General features: G+C 44.6%; 1 protein-coding gene across 4 annotated transcripts in view; it reads right to left on the bottom strand.

Moving 5' to 3' along the window:
- Positions 1–512: 512 nt before the first annotated feature.
- The window catches only part of MGLL (monoglyceride lipase), a 108,602-nt gene continuing 82,720 nt past the window's right edge, over positions 513–26,394 (bottom strand). For all 4 annotated transcript variants that reach the window (XM_077451725.1, XM_077451728.1, XM_077451726.1 and 1 more), the window contains exons 5-8: positions 20,115–20,225; positions 16,330–16,419; positions 8,804–9,019; positions 513–4,432 (exon numbers count right to left, since the gene is read on the bottom strand). In XM_077451725.1, the coding sequence (XP_077307851.1) occupies positions 4,286–4,432; positions 8,804–9,019; positions 16,330–16,419; positions 20,115–20,225 (564 nt within the window). In that variant the 3' untranslated portion in view covers positions 513–4,285. The remainder of the gene's footprint in view (positions 4,433–8,803; positions 9,020–16,329; positions 16,420–20,114; positions 20,226–26,394) is intronic.

Genomic DNA, 26,394 nt, shown 5'->3' with positions numbered 1-26,394 from the left:
AACATGTTATACTTACCTGCTCTGTGCAATGGATTTGCACAAAGCAGCCCCAATCCTTTTCTTCTTGGGTTCCCCGTGTACGCTCCTGGCTCCTCCCCCTTGACCAATGCCCTCAATAGCAAGCTGCTTGCCACTGATGCATGCTCACTTCCGCACCCCGCTCTTTGCCCATAGAAAACCCCTCATTGCTCTCTCCTCATTGGTTCATTGGCTGTGAGCCAATGGCTCCCACTGCTGTGTCTCAGCAAATGAGGAGAGAGAGTCCACCTTTGCTGTAGCAAAAGTATTTTAATCTTTGCTACAGCACTAAGCAACTTAAAATAAATAAATGAAAACAGCAGCATAATTACTATTTGTAGCTTGACGGCAAGCTGTCAATCAGGCAGCCGGGTGGATCCCGCCAATATTGCCGGTTTGGCCAAATTTATCTTTTAAGGAAAATGTAGAAACTTTAATGTACACAGTCTGGACACTTGGAGGTTGTGCTTATATACTAAAGCTTTACAAAGCCATAGTTCATAACAGTCAAATTTTATTCATAAAGAGACAAAATTTTGCTTCAGTGTTACATGTATAAAAATGATTTACACTCAGTCTTTTTTTTTTTTTTTTGCTTTGTTAACAAGTTGGATACAATTGCAGAAATCTCCGTAACCTGGCAGGGCATTATACAATGCACACCAGGAAGAACAGGCCAAATCTTAAAGAATCATTCCTTACTAACGATATTTCATTTGTAGGTGCAAAGGCCTGAATAACCCACTGTCATTTTATTTTTTAACTTTTTTAGGGAGGCCAGTGATAAGATCCCCTCACTGCTATGGACTCTTGCTCTTTTCACTACAGGTGTAGAGGGGGGTCTCACTCCTCCTGCTGTTTTCTCAGTATCGTGATAAAAAAATAACCCAACAAGAAGAGCAGGGACCCCCCCATAGAAGCTGTCAGGTGGGCGGAGCTGGGAACACCATGGTGGAGATTTTTCACTGCCAGGGGTCCTTAAATAACTGATCAGTTAATATATTTAAAAAAAAAATAATAATCATATTATATGTGTACATGGTATTGATCTAATATATACAAATCAAAACAGCTTGGTTTATACTACTTGTTTGATCTGTATTTCTATGGTTAGTGTCAATGTGCATCAGATTAAGCAGCAAGCCAAATGCAGCCAGAAGAAAGCATGCATTTAAGGAAAATGGCTTGCTTTTGAGACACACTGTTTTCCTACCAAAGGGAACAGAGGTAAAAAGTAGTGAAATGCATTTACAAAGTAAACTCCACTCCATGTGATCGAATTCAAATCAAGACAGGGAGGGGGCATGCCATGGCTGACTTGCCTTTAACAGTGTAAGTTCCAGGCTGTCCTTATCCCATTTGGTCACTGACTTGGGAGAAGCAAAGGTGTTTGAAAATCTGCTCTGGGTGAGTGACTCCCTAAGACACTTGTATGTTTTTTTTTGGGGAGAATGGAAAGCTAGAGCTGGAACCCTAGGATTATCCTGCTTGTATTTCTATCCATTGGTATTGCAGTGGTGTTTAAACACGAGTATCTGGATTTTGGGATGGCGACTTCCATGCACCAAAGCATTCCTCAAGTTTTCCTTAGTTTGTAATGAATATAAATGCACCAGAGATTGATGCACCACATTGTTTGGAATACATTTGTATCTGGATTATTACCTATGTAAAATCTGGTATAAATCCATGCAAGATTTTCAACGCATTTCAGGGCAGCTTGCTGCTCAAAGCAGCTGCTGATGAAGACCATAAGCCACATACCATGAATTCTCAATCGAAGCCATACACAATGTTTTTTATTCTCAAAACCTGTTGAAGGTGTTGAAGGTGCAACTTTTGGCCCACAAAACGTGTTGGCTTCCTTTGTATGGTCTTCCAGCCAATATTATATTGGCATACATTTTGTATTTGGACTATTAACTTGAGGTGTGGCACTTCAATCTCAGATCCATTTTTTTTTTTATAATGAAGATTACCACAACCTTGGAACTTAAACTTTCAAACACCGCTTGGGATTTGATGAGGGCTTCAAATCTCAGCATATCCCTTCTCTGTATGGATTTTGCAGGAGGGCATGGGCTCCACTTGGAAGTAGGACAAGTCCCAATTTAGAGGAGGTCTAAGAGTGGCAGTCCTCATCCCACCATACAGATGAAAGGCATGTAAAACCTGGATCAGGAGCACTGAGGACTACGAATATAGGAATAAGGATGGACATCTTGGGATGTGATGAGGGATTTACACCTCAGCATATCCCTTCTCTGTATGGATTTTGCAGGAGGGCCTGGGCTCCGCTTGGAGGCAGGACGAGTCCCAATGTAGATGAGGTCTAAGCCCTTGTACACATGGTCGGACATTCCGAAGGAAGGTGTCCGATCGGACCGTGTTGTCAGATAATCCGACCGTGTGTGGTCTCCATCGGACTGTTTCCGTCGGAGTATCCGACGGACCAAGTTTTCCAACTTGTCGATAACATTTTCCGACAACATGCTCCGATCGGACATAGTCCTATCCTGTGTAGAGAATTCCGATCGGACAAAGTGCCACGCATGCTCAGATCAAATTCCTAGACCAAAGCTATTGGCTACTAGCCTGAACGTAGTCCCGTAGTAACGAAATAACGTCATCACGTTCTGAACGATTGGATTTTCCGACAACTTTGTCCAACCGTGTGTATGCAACAGTTTCGGACAAAATCCGTCGGACAAAATCGACGGATTTAGTTGTCGGAATGTCCGGCCGTGTGTACAAGGGCTAAGATTTGGTTGTTGGAATGTCCGACCGTGTGTACAAGGGCTAAGAGTGATAGTCCTCTTCCCACTAAGAGTGACAGTCCTCTTCCTACCCAATTGATGACAGGCAAGAAAAATCTAGATCAGGAAAACTGAGGGCTACTGAAAGCGGAAGTGACAAGGGACAGTTTGGGATCTGATGAGGGGTTCACACCTCAGCATATCCCTTCTCTGTATGGATTTTGCAGGAGGGCTCCACTTGGAAGCAGGACGAGTCCCAATGTAGATGGTCTGAGAATGACAGTCCTCTTCCCACCCTACTGATGACCAGCAAGAATAGGCTGGACCAGGAACACTGAGGGCTACTGAGAGTGGAGTGAGAAGGAACAGTTTGGTATCTGATGAGGGGTTCACACCTCAGCATATCCCTTTTCTGTATGAATTTTCCTGATAACAGCGCAGAAAGGTTAATTCATTGAGTAGCTTGACACTTCTACTCTCTGCTGATCCTCCTGACCCTATAGCTATGGAGAGGGGATAATTTCTAATGGTTTCTTAATTTGCCAAAGTAGGGAATGCACAACATTTTTTTATCTTACTAGGGAGCTTAGTAACATCTAAAGATGACAGGTTCACTTTAAATTACATCCTTTTGTATTCAATTGGAGTGTATCTTTAGGTTTTTTTTTTTGTTACTGCGAAAGATAACCTAAAGCACATTACCCAACAAAAAAATCACTGTGTTGTCTTGGTCAGATAAAAAAATCTACATACATTAGCGGTTAGCAGGCAAAAAGGCCACAAATTCACTTTTTCTAGAATGTAAAAAATAATCTAAAAAAACTACATTTTCTCCGCCGTGTCCTATGCAGGCAGAAAATATATTAACATATTAAATTATTATTATTTTTTATATAATGTGTAATAAAATCTATTAAAACGGGTAGAAGGGGATATGTACAAAGGATTCCTTCATAGCTGATCTTTAAACACAGTCGCAGCGCTTTCCCCGAATGTAAGCCAGCAAAACAAGCAATGATAAAATATACATTCTTGTTTTTCTTCCTATGGACGATATCATATATTGCTTTGTGCTTTACGGTGACAGATCGCTTTGTAGATTTTGGAAGCCTTTCCTCAATGCGCTTCCTGTGAAGTCGGCTTCCAAGAAAGGTGGATGCACATTGTAAAATTATTGCTGAGAACTTAAATGCCCAAATCCTTCCTAGAGACATTTGTCTGAAATCGCCCACCATTCCATATGCATCCACCCCCAGCTGAGTGCAGAGAGGGAGTTCCATGGGCTGCATCTGTGGCTTTCTTGTGCTTTGTCAAGTAAGTGTTGTCGTACACCATCAAAGTTCCCCGTCGGTTCCTGTGACTTGGGAATCGGAGCTGGAGGCCATACAGAAGGGGAGTTATTATGGTGTGGAGGCTCAGCTGAGAAGTGACTTGAATGGAGGCTTAGTTGGAAATAGGCTAATATGGGAGGGCACAAGAGTCCATCAGGGCGTCGTTGGGTATAGTATCACCTAAGTACTTTTTGGCTGTTCTGTTGTTGCTGGAGCTGATGTGGACGCCTCTAGCCTTTGAAGGATCCAGCTCTTGATCTCTTGGAACACCTCATTTGTCACCTCAGGAAGTTCTTTGTGCAAAACGTGGAAAGCATTTTCATAAACCTGCAAGATAAAAAAGGTGGATGAATGGACACCAAACCTTAAAGAGCAGACGAAGCCCAAAAAAAAAAAAGTGGGAAATGGTTAAAATCTAAATTTAGCTAAAATGAAAAATTTAAAAAATCAGCACATGGGACATGACTTCCCTTCAATGAAATGTTTCCCTTGTGCTGCTGTCTCCTCCTTTTGCTGAAAGCTTCCTCCTCTTATACCTCTCCCTATTTCCCCCCACCCAAGCCCCCGCTGCCTCAATCTTCTGCTGCAGCGGAGTTAAGAATGATGTAGTTGTCACAGGCTTCCATCAAGAGTGCTCAACCAATTGGCGCAACCAGCTTCGGGGGGGGGGGGGGGGGGGGGCAATTAAAGCCCTATATATAGGGGGGAAACCCAGCTCCCAGAGGCACAGCTTTTTTGGAGCACAGACATGTTCAAGGACAGTTGATGTGAGCGAGAGTGAAAAGTGGGCTGGGTACGTACCTATCAGGGTCTGATGTGTATATATCTATATATATAGATATATAGTCTTAGCATATTTATTTATTTTTAGAGTCGAATATATTTTTTATTAATATTTTGATAAAGCACAATAACATGACATGAGTGAGAAACAGGAGATCAGTATATAACATAGATCATATAGTAAACATGTGTCCGTAGCCTTCTCCGATGAGGAAGCAGATAGTCATCATTCAAGTCAAATATTGAAATCGGAATGTATCACAAAACTAAACATTAGAACCATGTGAAAATATATCTGGGTATAATATAGAGAGAAACAGACGTAGGGTGGGGTAGAAAGAGAAGAAGAGGGTAGGGGAGAAGGAGGAAAGGGGGGAGAACAAGGGAGGGAACGCAGGCTAGCTGCAGGAGAGGGGAGGGTGGAGGGGGGGGCAGACCTTGGTGCAACAAACCCGCGTGGCGGAGTCGAGAGATAAGTCCGGGTTGGCTGTGAGGTGCCAACCTCATTTTCAGGGAGTCAGAGGTAGAGTAGTCGATCGAAATAATCCAAAGGGCCTTAAATTTTTTCGACGGTGTCATGGGTTCCAGGGGTGGGGTGGTAGTAGTTTTCCAGAACAGGGGTATAAGTTGTCTAGCGGCTGATAGGAAAAAACGCAACAGGGAACGCTTTTGAGAGGCTATCGACCCTGGGAGCATGGACAGTAAGGATATTTCTGGGGTGGGCGATAATTTTCGGTCATATAAGCTGTTATATATGGCAAAAACCTACGACCATAGGGGTTGTATTGCTGCACAGTCCCACCAGACGTGTAGGTAACTTCCCTCCGCCACGCCACATCTCCAACATAAGGGAGATATGGACGGGAATATTTTACGAAGAGTTTGAGGATCCCTGTACCATTGGGAGAGGAGTTTACATATTTTTTTTCCTGGGTATAGCAGGATATAGAGGATTTATGCGTAAAGTGGAATGATTTTTGCCAATACACTTATTTATTTTTGATTGTTTATCTACAATGGGATCCATCTTTAGAGAGATTTTTTTTTCTTTAAAGGTTTGGGATCATCCCGTTTTCAACAAGTGAAGGATGAAATGAGCTGATATATTGAGAAGCAGTGGTGTATCTTGTTATGTCTGTAAGTAAAATTTGATGTGCTAATACATGTCTTGTAGATAATATGTTATTGGGAGTTTTCTTTGATATTCTAGAGTGGCATCTTCTGCCCCTGACGAAGAGATTAATTGAACGAGTCTTGAAACGTGTTGGATTTATTTGATGCCATAGAGCGAATAACTTGTGGAATATCAAAGCTTCATAATATTTGCAGTTTTGGAGAAGTACCACTATGATCTGTATATGCTTACCAATGTCCTTCAAGCCAATTATGGCTGTTTGTGGTTTTAGTGAATATGTGTTTAAACAATTCTGTATTAAAGAGAGACTTTAATACAGAATTAATACATGCCAACAAAATCCCATAGAGGGTAAAAAACACAAAACTATGTAAATACGGATGGTGGCAACCTCTTTCCACAACAGAGTGAACAATACAAACAGACCTACATGTGCTAAACCATGCCCGCTCTTTCTGCCCAGCCGCCCCATTCACAGAAGCCATACTACAGCTTCTATGAATGAACGTGATCTCTGAATGGAGGGGTGGACAAATCAATCATCCGCCCTATCTTCTATTCATAGATCCTGTGTCATTCGTGGAAGCTGTAGTACCGGCTTCTAAGTATAGAGCAGTTTGTAGGAAAGGGTGGGCATAGTCGGGCACTCTTGATGAGAGCCTGTGGCAGCACCTTTGTTCTCTTAACCCCCACTGGACCAGAAAGGGGGGTTGGAGAGGATGGTGGAGGAAAGTAGAGTTGGTTTGGGCTTTAGACAGCTCCTTTGTTCTATTAAACCCCACCACACCAGAAGGCTGAAATTAGGGGTTTAAAGACCCCTCCAGTTTTTTTTTTTTTTTTTTACATATTCCATCAAGCCCTAAGAAAAGACTCCTTTAAAATTAGGGTAAATCTCCTCTTGGACAACTGTCCCCATAACAGATGTCCTTATTGGAGGGTATCCATTAATCTCCTCTTCCTGGAAAAACGCCAACAATTTGGAATTGCCATCATTCTTTGTCGCAGTCACAATGGTTACAAGGGAAATCTCACATCCCAACCCTGTCAGTACAAGTTTCCTTTAAACTGGTCTACTCTGTGCAATCTATGGTGTAGGGTTTGCTGCTGGTTTCAGCCTCTGTCGACAGCCTTAATATCTGTGAGCTTTCACTATACAATATTAATATCAACACAGATGGTATCTACAGTGCAGAGTTTATATCTTGGCTGCAGCGCAAACCGTGAGTGCCCGCAGTCATCATGACAGCTGGATATTATCAGAAGCAGACATAAATCCCACTAACAAGATGATATGCAGCTTGTACATTCAATTTCCCATATTGCTAGATTTAATTCATACTAGCACGTACAAATTTATATTGATATACTGGACACGGTCCCATGGATAAATTATATGCACATTATTATTATATTATTACACAGGATTTATATAGCGCCAACAGTTTGGTACAAAATGGAGGGAGACAGTACAGTTCAAGAGGGATTAGAGGGTCCTGCTTGTTTCAGCTCTATATATACAGTATATGTATATATATCAGGGCCGGATCTAGCCTGTCTGATGTGGAGTTGCAGCAAAAAATGTCAGGGGGAAAAGGATATAAAATTAGCAGGGCAGAGTATAGGAGTGAGTAGGGCAGTGTACAGGGGATCAGTAGGGCAGAGGAGAGGATAGGGTCAGTAATTTGTAGGGCAGAGGTTATAAGTTTGTAGGGCAGTGTACAGTGGGTTATCAGGGCATTGTACAGGGATTTGCAGGGCAGAGGACAGGGGGTCAGAATGGCAGGGACAGGGATAAAGCAAGGCAGTGTGCAGTGGGTCAGCAGGGCAGTGTACAGGGGGGTCAGCAGGGCAGTGTACAGGGGGGTCAGCAGGGCAGAGGATGAGAAGTCAGAAGGGGAGCGTACAAAAGTCAGTAGGGCAGTGTACAGGGCAGAGGATAGGGGTCAGCAGGACAGAGGACAGAGTCACGAGAGCAGATGACAGGCATCACCAGGGGTCAGCAGGGCAGAGTACAGGGGGTCAGTAGGTTAAAAGACAAAGGTCAGTAGGGCAGTGTAAAGAAGTCAGCAAGGCAGGGTTCAGGAGGTCAACCCCCCCCATTCCCCCTCTTACCCAAAATCCCCTTATTCCCTCCTCCTAGCACACGCCCCCTATTCTTCTTCCTAGCATGCACCCCCCCCCCCCCAAATTACCCCTCCGAGGACAAAAAGACCCCCATCCCCCCTCATCCACAACCCTCTCATCCCAAAAATGAATGATTGTTACCTCCGCCCAGCTACAATTCCCCCACCTGTAAGTCTCCCCCCCCCCCACGTTACAGGCTGGAAATTGATACAGAGACGGGAGGAGGTGCAGAATGTGCTTTCCCCCTTCTGTCATAACAGCGCTCCACCATACAGAAAAGGTTGGTTCAGGCACAAAGCTCTGAAGGTTTGGCACAGTTTGCTGTACCTTTAGAGGGCATGCACCTGTGACATCACAGGCTGCATCCAGGGTGAATATCTCCTAAACAGTGCACGTTTCGGAGATATTCCATTTACCTACAGGTAAGCCTTATTACTACTGCTTTAAGCATATGCCCACATGAGGGCCATGTTTGCCCACCCGAGGATGCACTGGTGCATTTCTCATCCTCTGCATTTCCATACGGCCCATGCATGGGGCGAATGCTTAAGTAAACCTGTGTGAACAAGGCCTCAAAGAGGACAAAGTTGCTCTTTGTAATTGCTCTGATTTTTACCTTTGTTAGCAGGAGATAATGCTGCTGTACAAGTATTTACCTTTAGTGTTTTATCTTCGCTGGGGGCGGTGTCCATCATGAACTGAGAGCCTTTGAAATCACAAAGCTTGTCAGCGGTGCCGTGAAACAATATCAGGGGCAGCCTGACGTGTGGAAGGGCCTTCTCCACCCGGGCTGTGGCGTTCAGGAGCTGCACTCCAAAGGAGACCTTCAGCCCGCCATGGTAGACCAAGGGGTCAGTGACATAACACTCCACCTAGATAGATAAACAAGAAAATATTTACACAGGGCATGGGCTTAAAATTTAGACAGTTTATGTTATATCACTTATTTTACAATTACATTTTTTTTCAATACAATTACGTAACTATGCGAGTCCCCGCCCCCGAGGAGCTCACAGTTTATAGTTTCTAGCACATTTAGACAGGGAAGGGCAGATCTGTTTAGAAGCCGATAAATATACCAACAGGCCTTATGATTGTGTGAGGAACATCCTGTGGAAAACCATGCTAACTACATGCAGATAACATCTTTAGATGGCAATCCATTGTATGTTTACTCCACACATCCTAAATGGGCCCCAAGGGGAACTCACCCCAGATGCACCAATAACTAGAGAAATAGAACGAAAAGAGGGTGCACCAGCCTAATGCATTATCCCAAATAAATTATGTATAAAAAGAGATTAAAACTACTCAAGCGTGAAGCTGGAAATACACTTATACCGGCCACTACCATCCCGTGGCTTTACAGTCCTGGAACCAGCAATCTCCATATCACAGGGGAGACCATACAGGGGCCCCTACTGACTAACACGTTTTGAAAAGTTTGCCTTCTTCCTCAGAGCCTAACAGCAGAGGCTTCAGCTTTATATATATGCATGTACAAATGCCATTGATTAAACCTTCTGAGAATCTGAGCCACCTTCCCTTAGTGAAAGTGATTAATCTAGGTGATAAATAACCAATGCATCAATAACCCCAATTTATACAGCCAAAATGGCGAATTTTACTGAAATGTCCATATTTGTGTCAAGTGAAAACTCCCCTCCCCTTGCGTTGTGTAGAGGCAGGGGCATGCTGAGAGCTCCTGCAATTCCCTTCTCCACTTGGGTTGGGTTGGGGGGACTTGGGGGGGGGGGGGTGTTGGTGTGTGGAATGGTGGGGTGCTGGGGCAATGTTGTGTTTTTTCCATCTTCGCCCTGGGCACTGCCAATGATGAAAGTCACCAAGACAGAGAGTGGTATGATTGAAGGGAACTCTTCAAACTGCTTGTGTGTCGACCTTCTAAGAGTTGACTCCTCTCTGTTTGGAGAGATTTCCTCTAACTTCTGATTGTGTCTCTATGACTAGCCTTACAGGTTTAGATTTTGCTTGTTCATTTAACGTGGATGAAGGAATCTTACCTTCTGGCTGTTGTATTTAGACAATGTCTGCATCTGATTGAATACAGTAACTTGTTGCACTTGAATTGGCTCCTTTGATTTTTCAATCAAAGTCTATTGAGCCAGGTGCTCCTGACTAAAGATGAGCCTAGGTGTCTTCCGAACTCACCTCCACCTGAACTTCCATTTTGCGCTCTTTAAAGTACAATCAGCTGCGGGCCGGGTCATTCTCTGGCATGGTACGTGGCGGAATGCTGGTGACGACAGCGACCTTATATGGAAACATGTCCATATTATGTCAATGTCATTGGCTAACTGTAGGCATGCGTCCATAACATCACCAGCACCAGTTTACATGTGCTGTGGGGCAGGGAATGATCCAATCCGCAGATAACTGGGTTTCAAAAGAGTGCAAGGTGGAAGCTACAGATTGGAATGATATCAGGTGATGCCCAAGCTCACCGCTAGTGCTGATAAGGCCACCCACAATTTGCATTTCCTGCTGAATCAACCAAAATTCAAGCCATGTATGGCCAGTTTAAAGAGGAAGTAAACCCTTCCAAACAACTTGGACCTATAGGTAAGCCTAGATTAAGGCTTACCTGTAGGTCCAAGCAATATCTCCTAAACCTATATGGTTTAGGAGATATTTGCCCGAAAATGGGCACCGCTGTCTACGGCGCATGCGCCGTAGACAGCGGCGCGCAGGCGCACTAAATGCGGCAAATCCAAGAATGGATTTGCCAAATTTGTCGACTCCCGTGCGCATGCGCGGGAGTGACGTCATCGCGGCTTCGCTGTATGACAGCGGCGGAGCTGCGAGGCGCGACTCCCGTGCGCATGCGCGGGAGTGACGTCATCGCGGTTGCGCCGCTGTGATTCGTCGGAGCTGCGAGACGCCACAAGCAACATGGATGCGGCGGACTACAGGGGACAGCGGCGACTTCGCTGGCTCCTGTGTCAGGTAAGTGACACATAATGAGCTACTATGCGATGCATAGTAGTCCATTATGCTTTACCTTTGCAGGGAAAAAAAGAGGAAGTCTTCAGGGTTTACTTCCTCTTTAAGACAGGAAGAGAAGGGAATTCTCCCCAATGGGACAAAGACACCAAAAAACAAAAAGGAAGGGTTTCTGGTTATTTTTCTCTTAAAACTATACAAAAAAAAAAAGGTTTCATCTATGTATGAGGGCCAAAGAGCCCAAATTGCAGCTTTTAATTGGGGTTCTACTCCTACATATACAGTGCATTGAAAAAGTATTCACACCCCTTAAAATGTTCCACATTTTGTCATGGCTTTCTTTCAACAATGTCTTTCTTCTTGCCACTCTTCCATAAAGACCAGATTTGTGGAGTACATGACTAATAGTTGTCCTGTGGACAGATTCTCCCACCTGAGCTGTGGATCTCTGCAGCTCCTCCAGAGTTACCATGGGCCTCTTGGCTGCTTCTCTGATGAATGCTCTCCTTGCCCGGCCGGTCAGTTTAGGTGGACGGCCATGTCTTGGTAGGTTTGCAGTTGTGCCACACTCTTTCCATTTTCAGATGATGGATTGAACAGAGCTCTGTGAGATGTTCAAAGCTTGCGATATTTTTTTATAACCTAACCCTGCTTTAAGCTTTTCCACAACTTTATCCCTGACCTGTCTGGTGTGTTCCTTGGCCTTCATGATGCGGTTTGTTCTCTAAGGTTCTCTTACAAACCTCTGAGGGCTTCACAGAACCGTTGTATTTATACTGAGATTAAATTAAACACTCTATTTACTAATTAGACTTCTGAAAGCAATTGGTTCCACTAGATTTTAGTTGGGGGGTATTAGAGTAAAGGGGGAATGAATACAAATGCACGCCACACTTTTCACATATTTATTTGTAACAAATTTTGAAAACCATTTTTCATTTTCCTTTCACTTCACAATTAGGTGCCACTTTGTGTTGGTCTATCACAGTGATGGCGAACCTTGGCACTCCAGATGTTTTGGAACTACATTTCCCATGATGCTCATGCACTCTGCATTGCAGTTGAGCATCATGGGAAATGTAGTTCCAAAACATCTGGGGTGCCGAGGTTCGCCATCACTGGTCTATCACATAAAATCCCAATAAAATCCATTTACGTTTTTTGGTTGTAACATGACAAAATGTGGAACATTTCAAGGGGTGTGAATACTTTTTCAAGACACGGTAGTTATACCTGGATGATGCCTGTACCTACAGGCATCATCCCAGTATGGAATTTTTCAGCCAAGGGGTCTGAATACTTTTTCAAGGCACTGTACCAAGTCAACAAACATTTTGCCTATATACTGAATATTTGCTTTATGAGCCAGTCAGTCCAACATCCCTAGTAGAAATAGGGTCCATCTAGTTGCTTCAAAACAACCGTACATACAGAGGAAGGTCCCCGGGTTTCAGAACTAAAAAGTTATGATTTGTGTTACCATCTTCAGCCAATCTGACGGCAGCTCTCATCTTACAAGTGAAGACTAGAAAATGAAAACAAAAGCTTGATTGGTCACCATCAGCTTGTATTCGTTTCCATTTTTTCTTTCATTGAGGCTCGATATTAAAATATCCTAACACAGTGCAGACTGTATTTCCATTTGAACCACATTTCCAAGAAAACATAATGCCCACAGAATGTCTCTCTCTCCCGCATTAAAGGATTATTTCAATCCATTCGCTAAAATTTCAATGCGTTTTCGAAACTGCCTTTGAAGTATCAGCTAAAATATTCACATACTCTCCTCTCTCTAACAGCTTCATTATTTAAAAAAAATTTCCTGAGCTCAAACGATAGTCGACAAAGGAAAACGTAAAATAGAGTCTGGATCCTTGTGCCATTGTGGAATCTGGATGGGTATAACATTCTACTGCCATCATATAGTCTGATGGAAGACAAAGAGGTGAACTACCATTTTCCTGGTCGCCTTGTAAGGATTCGTTCACATATACGTGAATTGAACCGCATCCGATTCGCACGACATGTAAACCAAACCGGCTTTCTATGGAGCCGGTTCACACCAGCAGTGAAATTCACTGCAAATGTAAAAAGAGCCCTGTGCGTTTTCTGAGCACTGAGGTGCGATTTAGATGCGAATTCCAGGCTAATTCCATTGCCTTCAATCACACATGTTTTGAACAGGTACTGAGCGTGGGGGTCCCCCCGCCCGAATCTACACTAGGCCCTTCGGCCCCATTCACACCTGAGCGTAGCGTTTTCAGGCAGAAAGTCGCAAGTTTTTACCGCGTTTTTGCCACGATTTTGTACAGATCAAAAAGTCACCAATGTAAAAAGCAGAAAAACTCCCAAATCTGCCTAAAAAAAAAAAAAAGTTCCAGAACTTTTTTGACCTTCAGGCATTTTGGAGCTTCTGGCTTCAGGCGTTTTGGAGTGAAGATGTGAACCGTCTCCATAGAGAATAATGCCCCATACACACTGTCGGAAATTCCGATGGAAGAAGTCCGATCGGATTATGTTGTCGGAAAATCCGATCGTGTGTGGGCTCTATCGGACTTTTTCTGTCGGAATTTCCGACGGAAAAAGTTTGAGAGCTGGATCTCAAACAACAAAATCCGATCGGACTTTTTCCGACGCACAAAGTGTCACGCATGCTCAGAAAAAATTTGGAGACGAAAGCTATTGGCTACTGGCCTTTACGTAGTCCCGTCGTACGTTTTATACGTCACCTCTTTCTGAACGATCGGCGTTCAGGTGTGAATGGGGCCTTAGCGTCTGTTATGGATTTTAAGGGGAGTCCCACGCTAAAGAAAAAAAAAATGGTGCGCCTCTCCCCCCCACTACCCAAAAGCCATACCAGGCCTCTAAGGGGCCCCGCTGACAGATGAATGCCAAAAAAAATGAAAAACTAATAAAAAATTTTTTTAAAGTGTGGGAGTCCCCCCCCCCCCCAATCCATACCCCATGCCATGCCCCATGTCATGGTGGTCCCCATGCCATATTTTTTCTTAGTTTTTCATGAACTGCATTTTTTTTTCTTTTTGGCAGTGGGAGCCAACGCTGCTAGCAATCTGCCCAACGAGGAGGGAGACAGTGGCGAGAGCCACTGCTCTCGTGCACATCGCTGGATCAGATCAAGCTCAGGTAAGTATAAGGGAGGGCTGGGGGGATTTTGCTGCACAGAAGGTTTTTTCATCTTAATGCATAGAATGAAAAACCTTCAGACTTTAAAACCACTTTAAGCCCTGGTTCACATTCATGCTACTTTGAAATCGCGCTAATTCACTTCAAGCGCGATTTCAAAGTAGCAAGTCAGCGTGATTTCAGGTGCTACTTGGTTAACATCTGCGCCGCTTCATGCACAGATGTCTATGCAAGTCGCACCTGAAATCGCAAAAAAAATAACGCAGGAACCTTTTTTTAAATTGGTGAGGCAGCGCAAAGTCGCACCGCTGTGAACAACTCCATTGCCGACAATAGGGTGCCACCATCGTATTTTCCTAACCACCACAGACAGTCAAGTGTACCCAATGGAGGAAGTCAGCTGTGAAATATGAATGAGAATGTATAATTTAGATCCCGCCGACCTTTTAAACCCTCTTCTGCCAGCCAGAGCAGAAAATGAGATAGACGGGTGAATTATTGTCTATGTTCTCTGTAATACAGACAGGGTCATTGGGAGGGTTATTATAGTCTGCATTCTGATATAAGTGATGGTCGATGGATGACAGTAAACAAAAAGCTTCTTCAGAAATGTAGAAGGCAATGTTATCCATGTACAGTATTAGTAAACTGAACTCTAGGCAGAGAAAAGATAAAGAAAAGAAAAAAGAAGAATCTTTAACAGGGCACTATTCCTCCCATTGACACCAATAATAAGGCACTACTACTCCCATTGACACTAATAATGAGGCACTACTCCTCTCACTGACACCAATAATGAGACACTACTCCTCCCATTGACACCCATAATGAGGCACTACTACTCCCACTGCCACCAATAATGAGGCACTACTCCTCCCATTGACACCAATAATGAGGCACTACTCTTCCCACTGCCACCAATAATGAGGCACTACTCCTCAAATTGACACCAATAATGAGGCACTACTACTCCCATTGACACAAATGAGGGGGCACCGTTTCATCCACTGACACCAAACATGGGGCACAATTTTTTTCACTGAAACCAAGGATGGGGCACTATTTCTCATACCCACACCAACGATGGGGCACTATTCCTTCCACTGACACAAAAGGTGGGGTACTAGACTAGTCCTCACATCAACAATGGGGCACTTTTCGTTCCACTGGCACCAATGATGGGGCACAATTCCTCCCACTGCCACTAATGATGGAGCACTATTCCTCCCACAGATACCAATGATTGGGCGCTATTCCTTCCACTGACATCAATGATGGTGCACTATACCTCCCCCTGACACCAATGATGGGGCACTATTCCTCCCACTGACACTAATGATGGAGCACTATTCCCCCCACTGACACCAATGATGGGGCACTATTCCTCTCAATGACATCAATGATGGGGCACTATTCCTCTCAATGACACCAATGATCGGGCACTATTCCTCTCACAGATACCTATAATGGGGCACTTTTCCTCCCACTAATACCAATATTAATTAAGAGACTGCAGCACCATTGGCTCCAGTTGTTGTCAATCAAAGTCAACCAACCAATCAGCAGAGAAAGGGGGCAGGGCCGGGCTGCGGCTCCATGTCTGAATGGTTGCTTGCTGTGGGGGCACTCAACATGAGAGAGGGGCCAGGAGCACCGAAGAGGGACCTGAGAAGAGGAAGATCTGGCCTGCTCTGTGCAAAACCCCTGCACAGGGCAGGTAAGTATGGCGTGTTTGTTATTTTTAAGGGGAAAATTGCTTTAAATCTAACAGTGAAAGTAGGGTCAACATCCTGGCTGTGCTGTCTGGCAGAGGTGTGCGAATCACAAAAGTTGCTATACAGAGTTATAAATCCTTTGGACATTAGACAGTCCATGTGTGTGGCTGCTTGCCTGGTGTTCAGCTTTAAACAATGGATGTGCACTAGGACATTGCATTCTCTCGTTATCGAGGCCTAAAATATTAGAGGACAGCAACGACATTCTGGCTGGAGCCGCGCCTTAACTTCATATTTATGGAAGACCCACTTGTTGGGCAAGTGAAAGTATAACTATTGTACAAAGCTTTGACTGTTCTCACCTCCTTTTTATTCCGAGACAAATAGTTGGGGTCAATACCACCGAGGGATAAATTTGGCAAAACGTGGTTTAGGATTTTAGCTGCAAACACCTGTTTGGAGAAAAAAAAGATTTCATGTAAAAAAAAAATTAAAATACTGACCTGCTTCTGAAAATGCCAGTTTCCTGGCTCTTATATTGTTCTAATGTCTTTAATACTTTCTGAGTCCCACAACAAGTGTTCAGAAAAGTCATAGAAAGAAAAAAAAAAGTCAAAAGTCCTAAATCAGGAACGCAAGGTTCTAGAGCAGCGATTCTCAGCCAGGGCTCTGTGGAACCCTAGGGTTCCTCCAGGGGTTGTAGGGGTTCCTTCAGCAATGAGCAATTTCTGCCTCTCAGATAAGTTCCTACTGACACCATTGATCTTTTTAGCTACCTGTAAGGAGGTAATTCTCCCCAATGACCACAAGTGTAAGGACCATTCTTCCCACTGACCATCACACTAATGTATCATGAGTTGTAGATTTCACATTTTTTAGCAGGGGTTCCCGAGACTGGAGAACTATTTCAAGGGTTCCTCTGTGTTGAAAAGGCTGAGAAAGGCTGTTCTAGAGCCATCAGGTTAGCACGGCAGCCAAGCAAACTGGATTTTCAAAGTAGGTCACAAATAGTTGCCTCCATGCTTTGGATTCCCTGCCAGCACCCTGCCAGAAAAAAAATCTTCACTTATTCTACAGCATTGGCCAAAAATTTGAAGAATGACATAAATATTAATTTTCACAAAGTTTGCTGTTTCAGTGTTGTTAGATCTTTTTGTCAGATGTTACTATGGTATACCGAAGTATAATTTCAAGCATTTCATAAGAGTCAAAGGCTTTTATTGACAATTACATGAAGTTTATACAAAGAGTCAATATTTGCAGGGTTGACCCTTCTTTTCCAAGACCTCTGCAATTCTCCCTGGCATGCTGTTAATCATCTTCTGGACCACATCCTGACTGATTGCAGCCCATTCTTGCATAATCAATGCATGGAGTTTATCAGAATTTGTGGGAGTTTTTTTTGTTCACCCACCTCGAGGATTGACCACAAGTTCTCAATAGGATTAAGGTCTGGGGAGTCTCCTGGTCATGCACCAAAAATGTCAATGTTTTGTTCCCCAAGCCACTTAGTTATCACTTTTGTCTTATGGCAAGGTGCTCCATCATGCTGGAAAAGTCATTGTTCCTCACCAAACTTGTTCTTAGATGGTTGGGAGAAGTTGCTCTCGGAGGATGTTTTTGTACCATTCTTTATTCATGGCGGTGTTCTTAGGCAAAATTGTGAGCAAGCCCACTCCCTTGGCTGAGAAGCAACCCCGCACATGAATGGCATCAGGATGCTTTCCTGTTGGCATGACACAGGACTGATGGTGGTGATCACTTTTTTTTCTCCGGACAAGGTTTTTTCCAGATGCCCCAAACAATCAGAAAGAGGATTCATCAGAGAAGATTACTTTACCCCAGTCCTCAGCAGTCCAATCCCTATAACTTTTGCAGAAAAGTTCCTGATGTTTTTCCTGGAGACAAGTGGCCTCTTTGCTGCCCTTCTTGACACCATGCCATCCTCCAAAAGTCTTCTCCTCACTGTGCGTGCCGCTGTCCTCACACCTGCCTGCTGCCATTCCTGAGCAAGCTCCGCACTGGTGGTCTGCACCCGATCCCCCGGCTGAATCAACTGTAGGAGACGGTTCTGGCGCTTCCTGGACTTTCTTGGGAGCCCTGAAGCCTTCTTCACCAATACAGTGGAAATGTCTTTTTATGACCTTAAATTCATTTTCATGGCAAAGAGGGACTTTACAATTAATCTGATCACTCTTCATAACATTCTGGGGTTTATGCAAATTGCCATCATAAAAACTGAGGCAGCAGACTTTGTGAAAATGAATATTTGTGTCATGCTCAAAACTTTTGGCCATGGCTGTAGGCCTAAAGATTATGTAAAACCCCATAAACATTATATATTTTCTGAAAGCAGACCCAAGAGAATAAAATAGTGGCAGGTTTTTTTTTTTTTTTTATGTCACACGATAAAAAATTACACAAAGGCTAATTTCAGGGCACAGTTTCGCAATATGTTACCCAATTTTTTTTGTAAAATATAAAAGGTGAGGTTGCACAGAGTAAATAGATACCCAACATGTCAAGCCTTAAAATTGTGTGGACCTGTAAAACTGTAACAAACTTCAGCACCCTATATTTTCCATAGGAAAAAGCCCCTACAGGTCATCAGGTCGTTTCAGAGTTAACTGTGAATAATGGGCCTAGAATTATTGCTCTCACTCCGGCATGTGCAGGGATATGTAACACGTGTAGCGGAATGGAGGGTTTTGTGCATAGGCGCTCCCTACGTGCGCATTTGTACATGTACGTGCCTTTGGAAAAAGCCCCTACAGGTAAACTTCAGCACCCTATATTTTCCATAGGAAAAAGCCCCTACAGGTCATCAGGTCGTTTCAGAGTTAACTGTGAATAATGGGCCTAGAATTATTGCTCTCACTCCGGCATGTGCAGGGATATGTAACACGTGTAGCGGAATGGAGGGTTTTGTGCATTTGTACATGTACGTGCCTTTGGGGACGGTGGTTAAATATGATGGTCCGATAGGCACCAGAAGTAGACCCTAGTGCATTTAGTAATCAGCACTCAGTAACAGGCCAGCTCAGACATGCCTCTTTCTCCTCCTCTGCAATACAAGTCTGTGTGATGAGAGGTGTGGCTGTTACTCAGCTCTGCCAGTGCAGAACATTGGAGGGGGAGAGTGGGAAGCAGTATTTTACTGGGAGAGAACTGGATTTTAGGGCATTTACAAATCATTAAAATGATGGGAATATACAAAAAAATAAAAGGGCGTGATACTTCATTTGCGCTGGAAATTAACAGGGGCTCGGAGGGCTACATAAGATGGGTCCAGGGGCGTAGCTATGGGGGTCTTAGGGGTCTCAATTGTGACCCGGCCCCATGCTCCAGGGGACCCATGCGGCTCCCCTGTGCACCTGGATAGGAGGAGCAGTGGGGGTAACAGTTCCTCTGTATGTCAACCCCACCGCCCCTCCTATCCAGGCCCTGTAGCCAGGTCTATGCGCAGTGTCTGGACACCAGTCATGGGGGAAGGGGATCCAGAGAAGGCCGAACTACAAATCCCTGAAGAGGGGGGAGGGGCAGAGGAGCCCATGAGGGTCAACAAATTATTAATTACACTTAACCACCTACTATGACTGACCTAGGATCCTCTGCCCTTAGATAAAATAACAAAAATAAAAACCACTGACACCAGTGGCAGAACTGCCAGGGCAGGAAAGGTTTCCCTTGCGACTGGGTCCTGGTGTTTCGCCACCATGGGGCGGCCCCAAGACAGCAAAAAGGGGGCCCACTGCAGAACATGTGAAAGGATCCCACTACGGGACCATAAAAAAGGGCCCTGCGTCAGGAGTAAAGGGCCTCTGGATCAGCGGGAAGGGCCCCGGCTGGGGGTCAGGGGGGCCCTTCATGGTTTCTTGTAGCGGGGCCCTGAAGGTTCTAGTTATGCCTCTGGATGGTTCTACAATACTACTTGTTCCTGCATACAGAATTATCCTTGCCCTGGCAACTCCTGCCTGCTCTCCACTTCAAATGATGTAAGGGGTGCATAAATCAAGTGAAGGAGTGCATGGACCAACGGTCCAGACACTGCCGCACAGGCTACAAGCCCCCAATGGCTTCTTTGCAGCAACCCGTCCCCCTACCAACAGATAATTAGACAGATCTTTGGAAAGATCCCTGAACTTACCTTGAAAGAAGACGCCGACTCCGGGTTAGGCAACACCAGCGGTGATATCAGGATCAAGCCAGAGAAGTCAGTAGGCCTTTCATTGGCCATCAAAATGCTAATAGCGCCCCCCTAGGCCAAAAAATAAATAAAAAATTAATTTTCAACTTTCTGAAAAACAATTTATCTTATTCATGTTTTTTTTGTTTGTTTTTTTACACATTTATATATGTATTTACAATTTTTTAATCAAATATATAAGAAGTTAAAACAGAATTGCACACTAATTGGCAGGACAACATTAAAGTATCGCTATACCCACATCATAAAAACGATCAACAAATGCTGTATTCCATGCTGTTCATACGCACTCAGTCACTATGAGATTTGTTTTCTGTATTCTGCAAAAAAACCTGGTTGATTCTGCTGCTCTCTATCCCCACCTTCTGTTTATGTCCCAAACTCAGCTAGGGATTTTTCAGCTGTGGTGGCAACTCTGCACATGCTCAGTTTTCAGTGAGTTACTATACTGAGCATTTCCTCCCTATCACATCTCATAACTGAGCAGCCCATGTGACTATAGAGTCACACATGTGGGCCTCTACACAGTGGTTAATGACAGCCCACTCTCCCCCTCCTCCTCCATGCCCACTAACCAGACAAACACAATAGGGGCAGGATATTGCATGTAGATCAATGGAGGCTTTACCTCCCTCTTATTCTAAGACACAGGCTGAAGGGGTGGGGCACAGCATATGACTGGCAGAAATATGCCCTCACCATGCTATTTCCACAAAGTAATAAAGTTTTGATTTGAAATATATATTTGTATAACAATTCTATTGATATTATTTATTTTTACTCTGCTGCTGGTCACATGTTAAAAATAAAAAATAAATAGCCTTTGAAATACAGAGGACTAGAAGCTCCCCCTGCTTATGTTTCTCTGCAGAGAATGATCTGGGTCATGTGAAAGCTGAACATTGATTAGAAAAAAGATACTTAGATTTTTTATTAAAATAATTACAGTGCCATTATTACCATACAGAAATAGAAGGGACAATATAACCTAACCACTTGCCAACCACCTTCCGCATATATACTGTGGCAAGGCGGCTCGGCTGTGAAAACAGACGTACCTGTACGTCGGTCTTTGCATGTGGTACTGCGGGCGTTGGAGGTCACCCACGGGTCCGGCGGACATCGAACGATTGCGGTAAAGAGAGGCAGAATGGGGATCTGTCTATGTAAACAAGGCGGATCCCTGTTCTGAAAGGGGAGAAGAGAGAGATCTGCTGTTCCTAGTGATCAGGAACAGCGATCTCTCTGTACTCCCAGCCAGTCTGTCCCCCCACAGTTAGAGACACCTCCCTAGGACACACTTAACCCCTTGTTTGCCCCCTAGTGTTAAACCCTTCCCTGTCAGTGCCATTTATACAGTGATCATTGCATTTTAATAGGACTGATCACTGTATTGGTGTCACTGGTCACCAAAAAGTGTCACTTAGGGTCAGATTTGTCCACTGCAATGTCACAGTCCCACAAAAAATCGCTGATCACGCCATTACTAGTAAGAATAATAATTGCAAAAAAAAAAGTCCCTAAATCTACCCCCTATTTTGTAGACACTTATCAAATATTGTAGAATTGTTATTTTATAATATTATATATTGTAGAAACGTATCAATATACGCTTATTGCGATTTATTTGTTTATTTATTTATTTTTACCAAAAATATGTAGCAGAATACATATTGGCCTAAACTGATGAATAAATGGTGAAACGTGTACTTGATATGTTCAGCCCCCCCCCCCTTTTTTTCTCCCTCATCTCTCTCCTTTTTTTTATTAAGTACTGGTTCCACCCCGATAGATATTTTGCATTATGTCACACAGATATTTCAATGTGTTTATGTATGTACTACTGTTTTTGCCATACTGGCTTATACCGATTTATGTACCATGCATATATTTTTTCAATAAAGTTGGTTTTCCAATTAAAACAAAAAAAAAAAAAACTGATGAATAAATTTGTTTTTTGTTTTTTTTGGGATATGCATTATATCAGAAAGTAAAAATAATATATATTTTTTTCAATATTGTCTGTCTTTTTTTTTTGTTTATAGCGTAAAAAATAAAAATCAAATACCACCAAAAGAAAGCTCTATTTGTGGGGAAAAAAAAAGAGAGCAATTTTGTTTGGGTACAACGTCGCACGACCGCGCAATTGTCAGTTAACCGCTTAACCCCCGGACCATTTGGCTGGCCAAAGACCAGACCACGTTTTGCGATTCGGCACTGCGTCGCTTTAACTGACAATTGCGCGGTCGTGCGACGTGGCTCCCAAACAAAATTGACGTCCTTTTTTTCCCACATATAGAGCTTTCTTTTGGTGGTATTTGATCACCTCTGTGGTTTTTATTTTTTGCGCTATAAACAAAAAAGTGCTACAATTTAGAAAAAAACGCATTATTTTTAACTTTTTGCTATAATAAATATCCCCCAAAAATATATAAAAAAACATTTTTCCTCAGTTTAGGCCGATACGTATTCTACATATTTTTGTTAAAAAAAATTGCAATAAGCGTATATATAAATTGGTTTGCGCAAAAGTTATAGCATGTACAAAATAGGGGATAGATTGAAGACATATTTATTAATAATTTCCCTAGTAATGGGCTATTTTTATCGGGACTGCGACATTATGGCGGACACCTCGGACAATTTTGACACATTTTTGGGACCATTGGCATTAATACAGCGATCAGTGCGATTAAAATTGCATTGATTACTGTAAAAATGTCACTGGCAGTGAAGGGGTTAACACTAGGGGGCAGTGAAGGGGTAATATGTGTCCTAGGGAGTGTTCTAACTGAAGGGGGGATGGGACTGTGCAGGGAAACTAACAGATCGCTGTCCATACTCTGTATGAACAGACGATCTGTCAGTTCACTGCTCAGAGAACCGGAAACTGTGTTTTTACACACACAGCTCCCGGTTCTCCATGTTCCCCAGAGCGATCACGGGAGCAGGTGATCGAGACCGCCGGGCACTCGCATCGGCTTGGGGGGTGAGCGGGGGGCCCCCTATTGGCCGTTTATGCTACCGACGTAGCATGATGGCGATTCGTGAAGCTGAGCCATGCTGCCGCAGTACAACTGCGGCGGTTGGTCGGCTAGCGGTTAAAGTGACGCGGTGCCATATCGTAAAACATGGCCTGGTCATTAATGGGGTAAATCCTTTCAGGGCTGAAGTGGTTAAACTGTGTGTGTTTAGTATGCCTTTAATAATTATTATTATTATTTAAGATATTTATAGATCTCCATCAATTTACGCAGCACTTATACATATACATAATAATAAGATGAAATTGAAAGGGGTGTGTGTGTGCAAATAAATTAAATCGAGGTGCAACTTTTTGAAAAACTATTAATCTTATTCAAAATTTGATAGTAAAAAAGAAAAAAATTTTTTTTAATATGCATTTACATTTTTTATTAGCAAATATTGAAGTAAAAATAGAATCATACTAAGACAAGTTTAATTGTCAGGACGACATTATATATAATAATATGATGAAAGCGTGGGTGTGTGCGCAATTAAAATAAATGGATGTCACAGCACTTATGGAGTATTATTAGGAGACAGCGAGTCTGACATTTAACACAACGTACATTAAGCCTTAATAACATGTCTTGGGGCTCATTTACACTATGACACACTACATCTGTGTTCATCAACTTAGGCTCAACACGAGGACACACACAAATCTATTGTTTCCTACGCGCCCTGTTCACGCCTTGAGATTTGTTGCATGAAAATGCAGCATGTCTAGTGGCTGTATTAAGGAGTCACAAATTTTGGGTTGTCACGAGAACATAGCTCCCAACTGTCCCTGATTTCGAGGGACTGTCCCTGATTTGGAGCATAAAATGGTGGTTGTTGCAACTTTTTATGTTACGCGGTATTTGCGCAGCAATTTTTCAAATGTGTTTTTTTTGGGGGGGGGGGGGGGATGGACAGTTTCATGAATAATAAAAAAAAAAAAAAAAACACTAAGGCCTCCTAAGGCCTCCGCTGACATCCGACCCGCTCCGATCCGAAAAAGTGTAACGGAGGAAAAAGCTATTTTTCCATCCGTCTGCGGATCGGATCGGGTGACGACGGGCACTGCGGTCCGTCGTCATCCGATCTCCCATAGGGGAGAGCGGCGCTGTGACAGATCCGTCCCTGCGCAGTGTGCAGAGACGGACCGGTCATCTCCCTGCTCAGCGGGGATCGACGGAGTGATCCCCGCTGAGCAAACGGATATCCACGGGGCGGATCAGAACTGATCCGCCCCGTGTGAAAGGACCCTAAAAGTTAGCCCAATTTTTGTGTATACTCTGAAAGAGGATGTTATACCAAGTAAATATATACCCAACATGGCAACACTTTAAAATTAAAAACACTTGTGGAATGGCGCCAAACTTCAGTACTTAAAAATCTCCATAGACAACGCTTTAAAAAAATGTTTACAGGTTACAGTGGCGAAACATGTTGGGAAATGTTCGAATTGAGTGATTGAATTCCCTCAACCGTTTAGAACTCTAAATGTATCCTTGTACATGTGCACATAACCTCATATCTTTAACAGCTTTTTGTAACTATGTCCTGTTTGTAATTAAACAATTCTGTCTCTTATACATATTGTGGAGTATTGAAATTACTCCTCTTTCTCCGGCACCCCCAAAAATCCTGCCAAAAAACCCTTGTTTTCATTTATTCTCAGGGATGTTGGTGTCATTTCTTTATCATTGTCACCCACCCATATTGCTATTTATAATTTACAGGTTACATGCTTATAGTTACAGAGGAGGTCTAGTGCCAGAATTATTGCTCTCGCTCTAACATTAGTGGTGTATGCAGTGGCGGAATTATCAGGGTCGCAACAGTCGCAAGTGCGACTGGGCCCTGTAATTCTCTGCCACTTCAGGGGGCCCACCGGCAGCCCGCCCGCCGCCCTCCGCCCGCCGCCCGAGGGGCCCACCTGACTGTCCGGCCGGGGGTGTGCGTGTGCTGTTATTCATTTTCGCTTGTCATGACGTGGTGAGGGGGGGGGGGGCTTCCTTCACCAGCGTGAGAGAAAGCGTGAGAGAATTGCTCGTTTGGCTCCGCCCCCGCCTATCCAGAGCGACTGAAAGGGAACAGCCAATTCAGTGAAGGCGGGGGAGGAGCTCTCTGAAGCAAGGCTTTCTTGTAGGAACGGAGGCACGCTTCATGCAGGACTTGATCACTTGATCAGCATCACTCTGCAGGATTCTGAGGAGGGGGAATCGATCATCATCGATTGATTGGCGGTAAGTCGCCATCCCCCCTCCAGATTGTGCCAGCCTGCCACCCCCCTCCAGTGCCACCACCTGCCCTCCAGTGCCACCAGCCCACCATCGCCCCTCCAGACTGTGCCACCCCCTGCCCTCCAGTGCCAGCAGCCCACCACCCCCCCTCCAGTGCCACCACCACCCCCCCCCCCCAGACTGTTCCACCCCATCCCCCCCAGACTGTTCCACCCCATCCCCCCCCCAGACTGTTCCACCCCATCCCCCCCCAGACTGTTCCACCCCATCCCCCTCCAGACTGTTCCACCCCATCCCCCCCACCCCGACTGTTCCACCCCCCCCCAGACTGTTCCACCCCATTTCCCTCCAGACTGTTCCACCCCATCCCCCCCCCAAACTGTTCCACCCCACCCCCCCAGACTGTTCCACCCCATCCCCCCCAGGCTGTTCCACCCCATCCCCCCCCCCCCCGACTGTTCCACCCCATCCCCCCCCCCCCGACTGTTCCACCCCATCCCCCCGACTGTTCCACCCCATCCCCCTCCAGACTGTGCCACCACCACCCCTCCAGTTCCACCACCCCCTCTCCAGTGCCACCAGCCCACCACCCCCTCTCCAGTGCCACCACCACCCCTCCAGACTGTGCCACCCGCCCTCCAGTGCCATCACCACCCCTCCAGACTGTTCCACCACCCCCCTCCGGACTGTTCCACCACTTCCACTCCAGACTGCCACCACCGCCCCTCCAGTGCCACCCCTCCCTCCAATGCCACCACCACCCCTCCAGTGCCACCATAGTGCCACCAGCCCACCACCCCGCTCCAGTGCCACCACCACCCCTCCAGACTGTGCCACCCCCTGTCCTCCAGTGCCACCAGCCCACCACCCCCCCTCCAGTGCCACCACCCCCCCTCCAGACTGTTCTACCACACCCCCCAGACTGTTCCACCCCATCCCCCCCCCAGACTGTTCCACCCCACCCC

Source organism: Lithobates pipiens, unplaced genomic scaffold, assembly GCF_037356315.1.
Source record: "Lithobates pipiens isolate NorthernLeopardFrog02 unplaced genomic scaffold, aLitPip1_a1.2 Scaffold_23, whole genome shotgun sequence".
NCBI lineage: Eukaryota > Metazoa > Chordata > Amphibia > Anura > Ranidae > Lithobates > Lithobates pipiens.
This window is presented reverse-complemented; position numbering and strand designations above follow the sequence as displayed.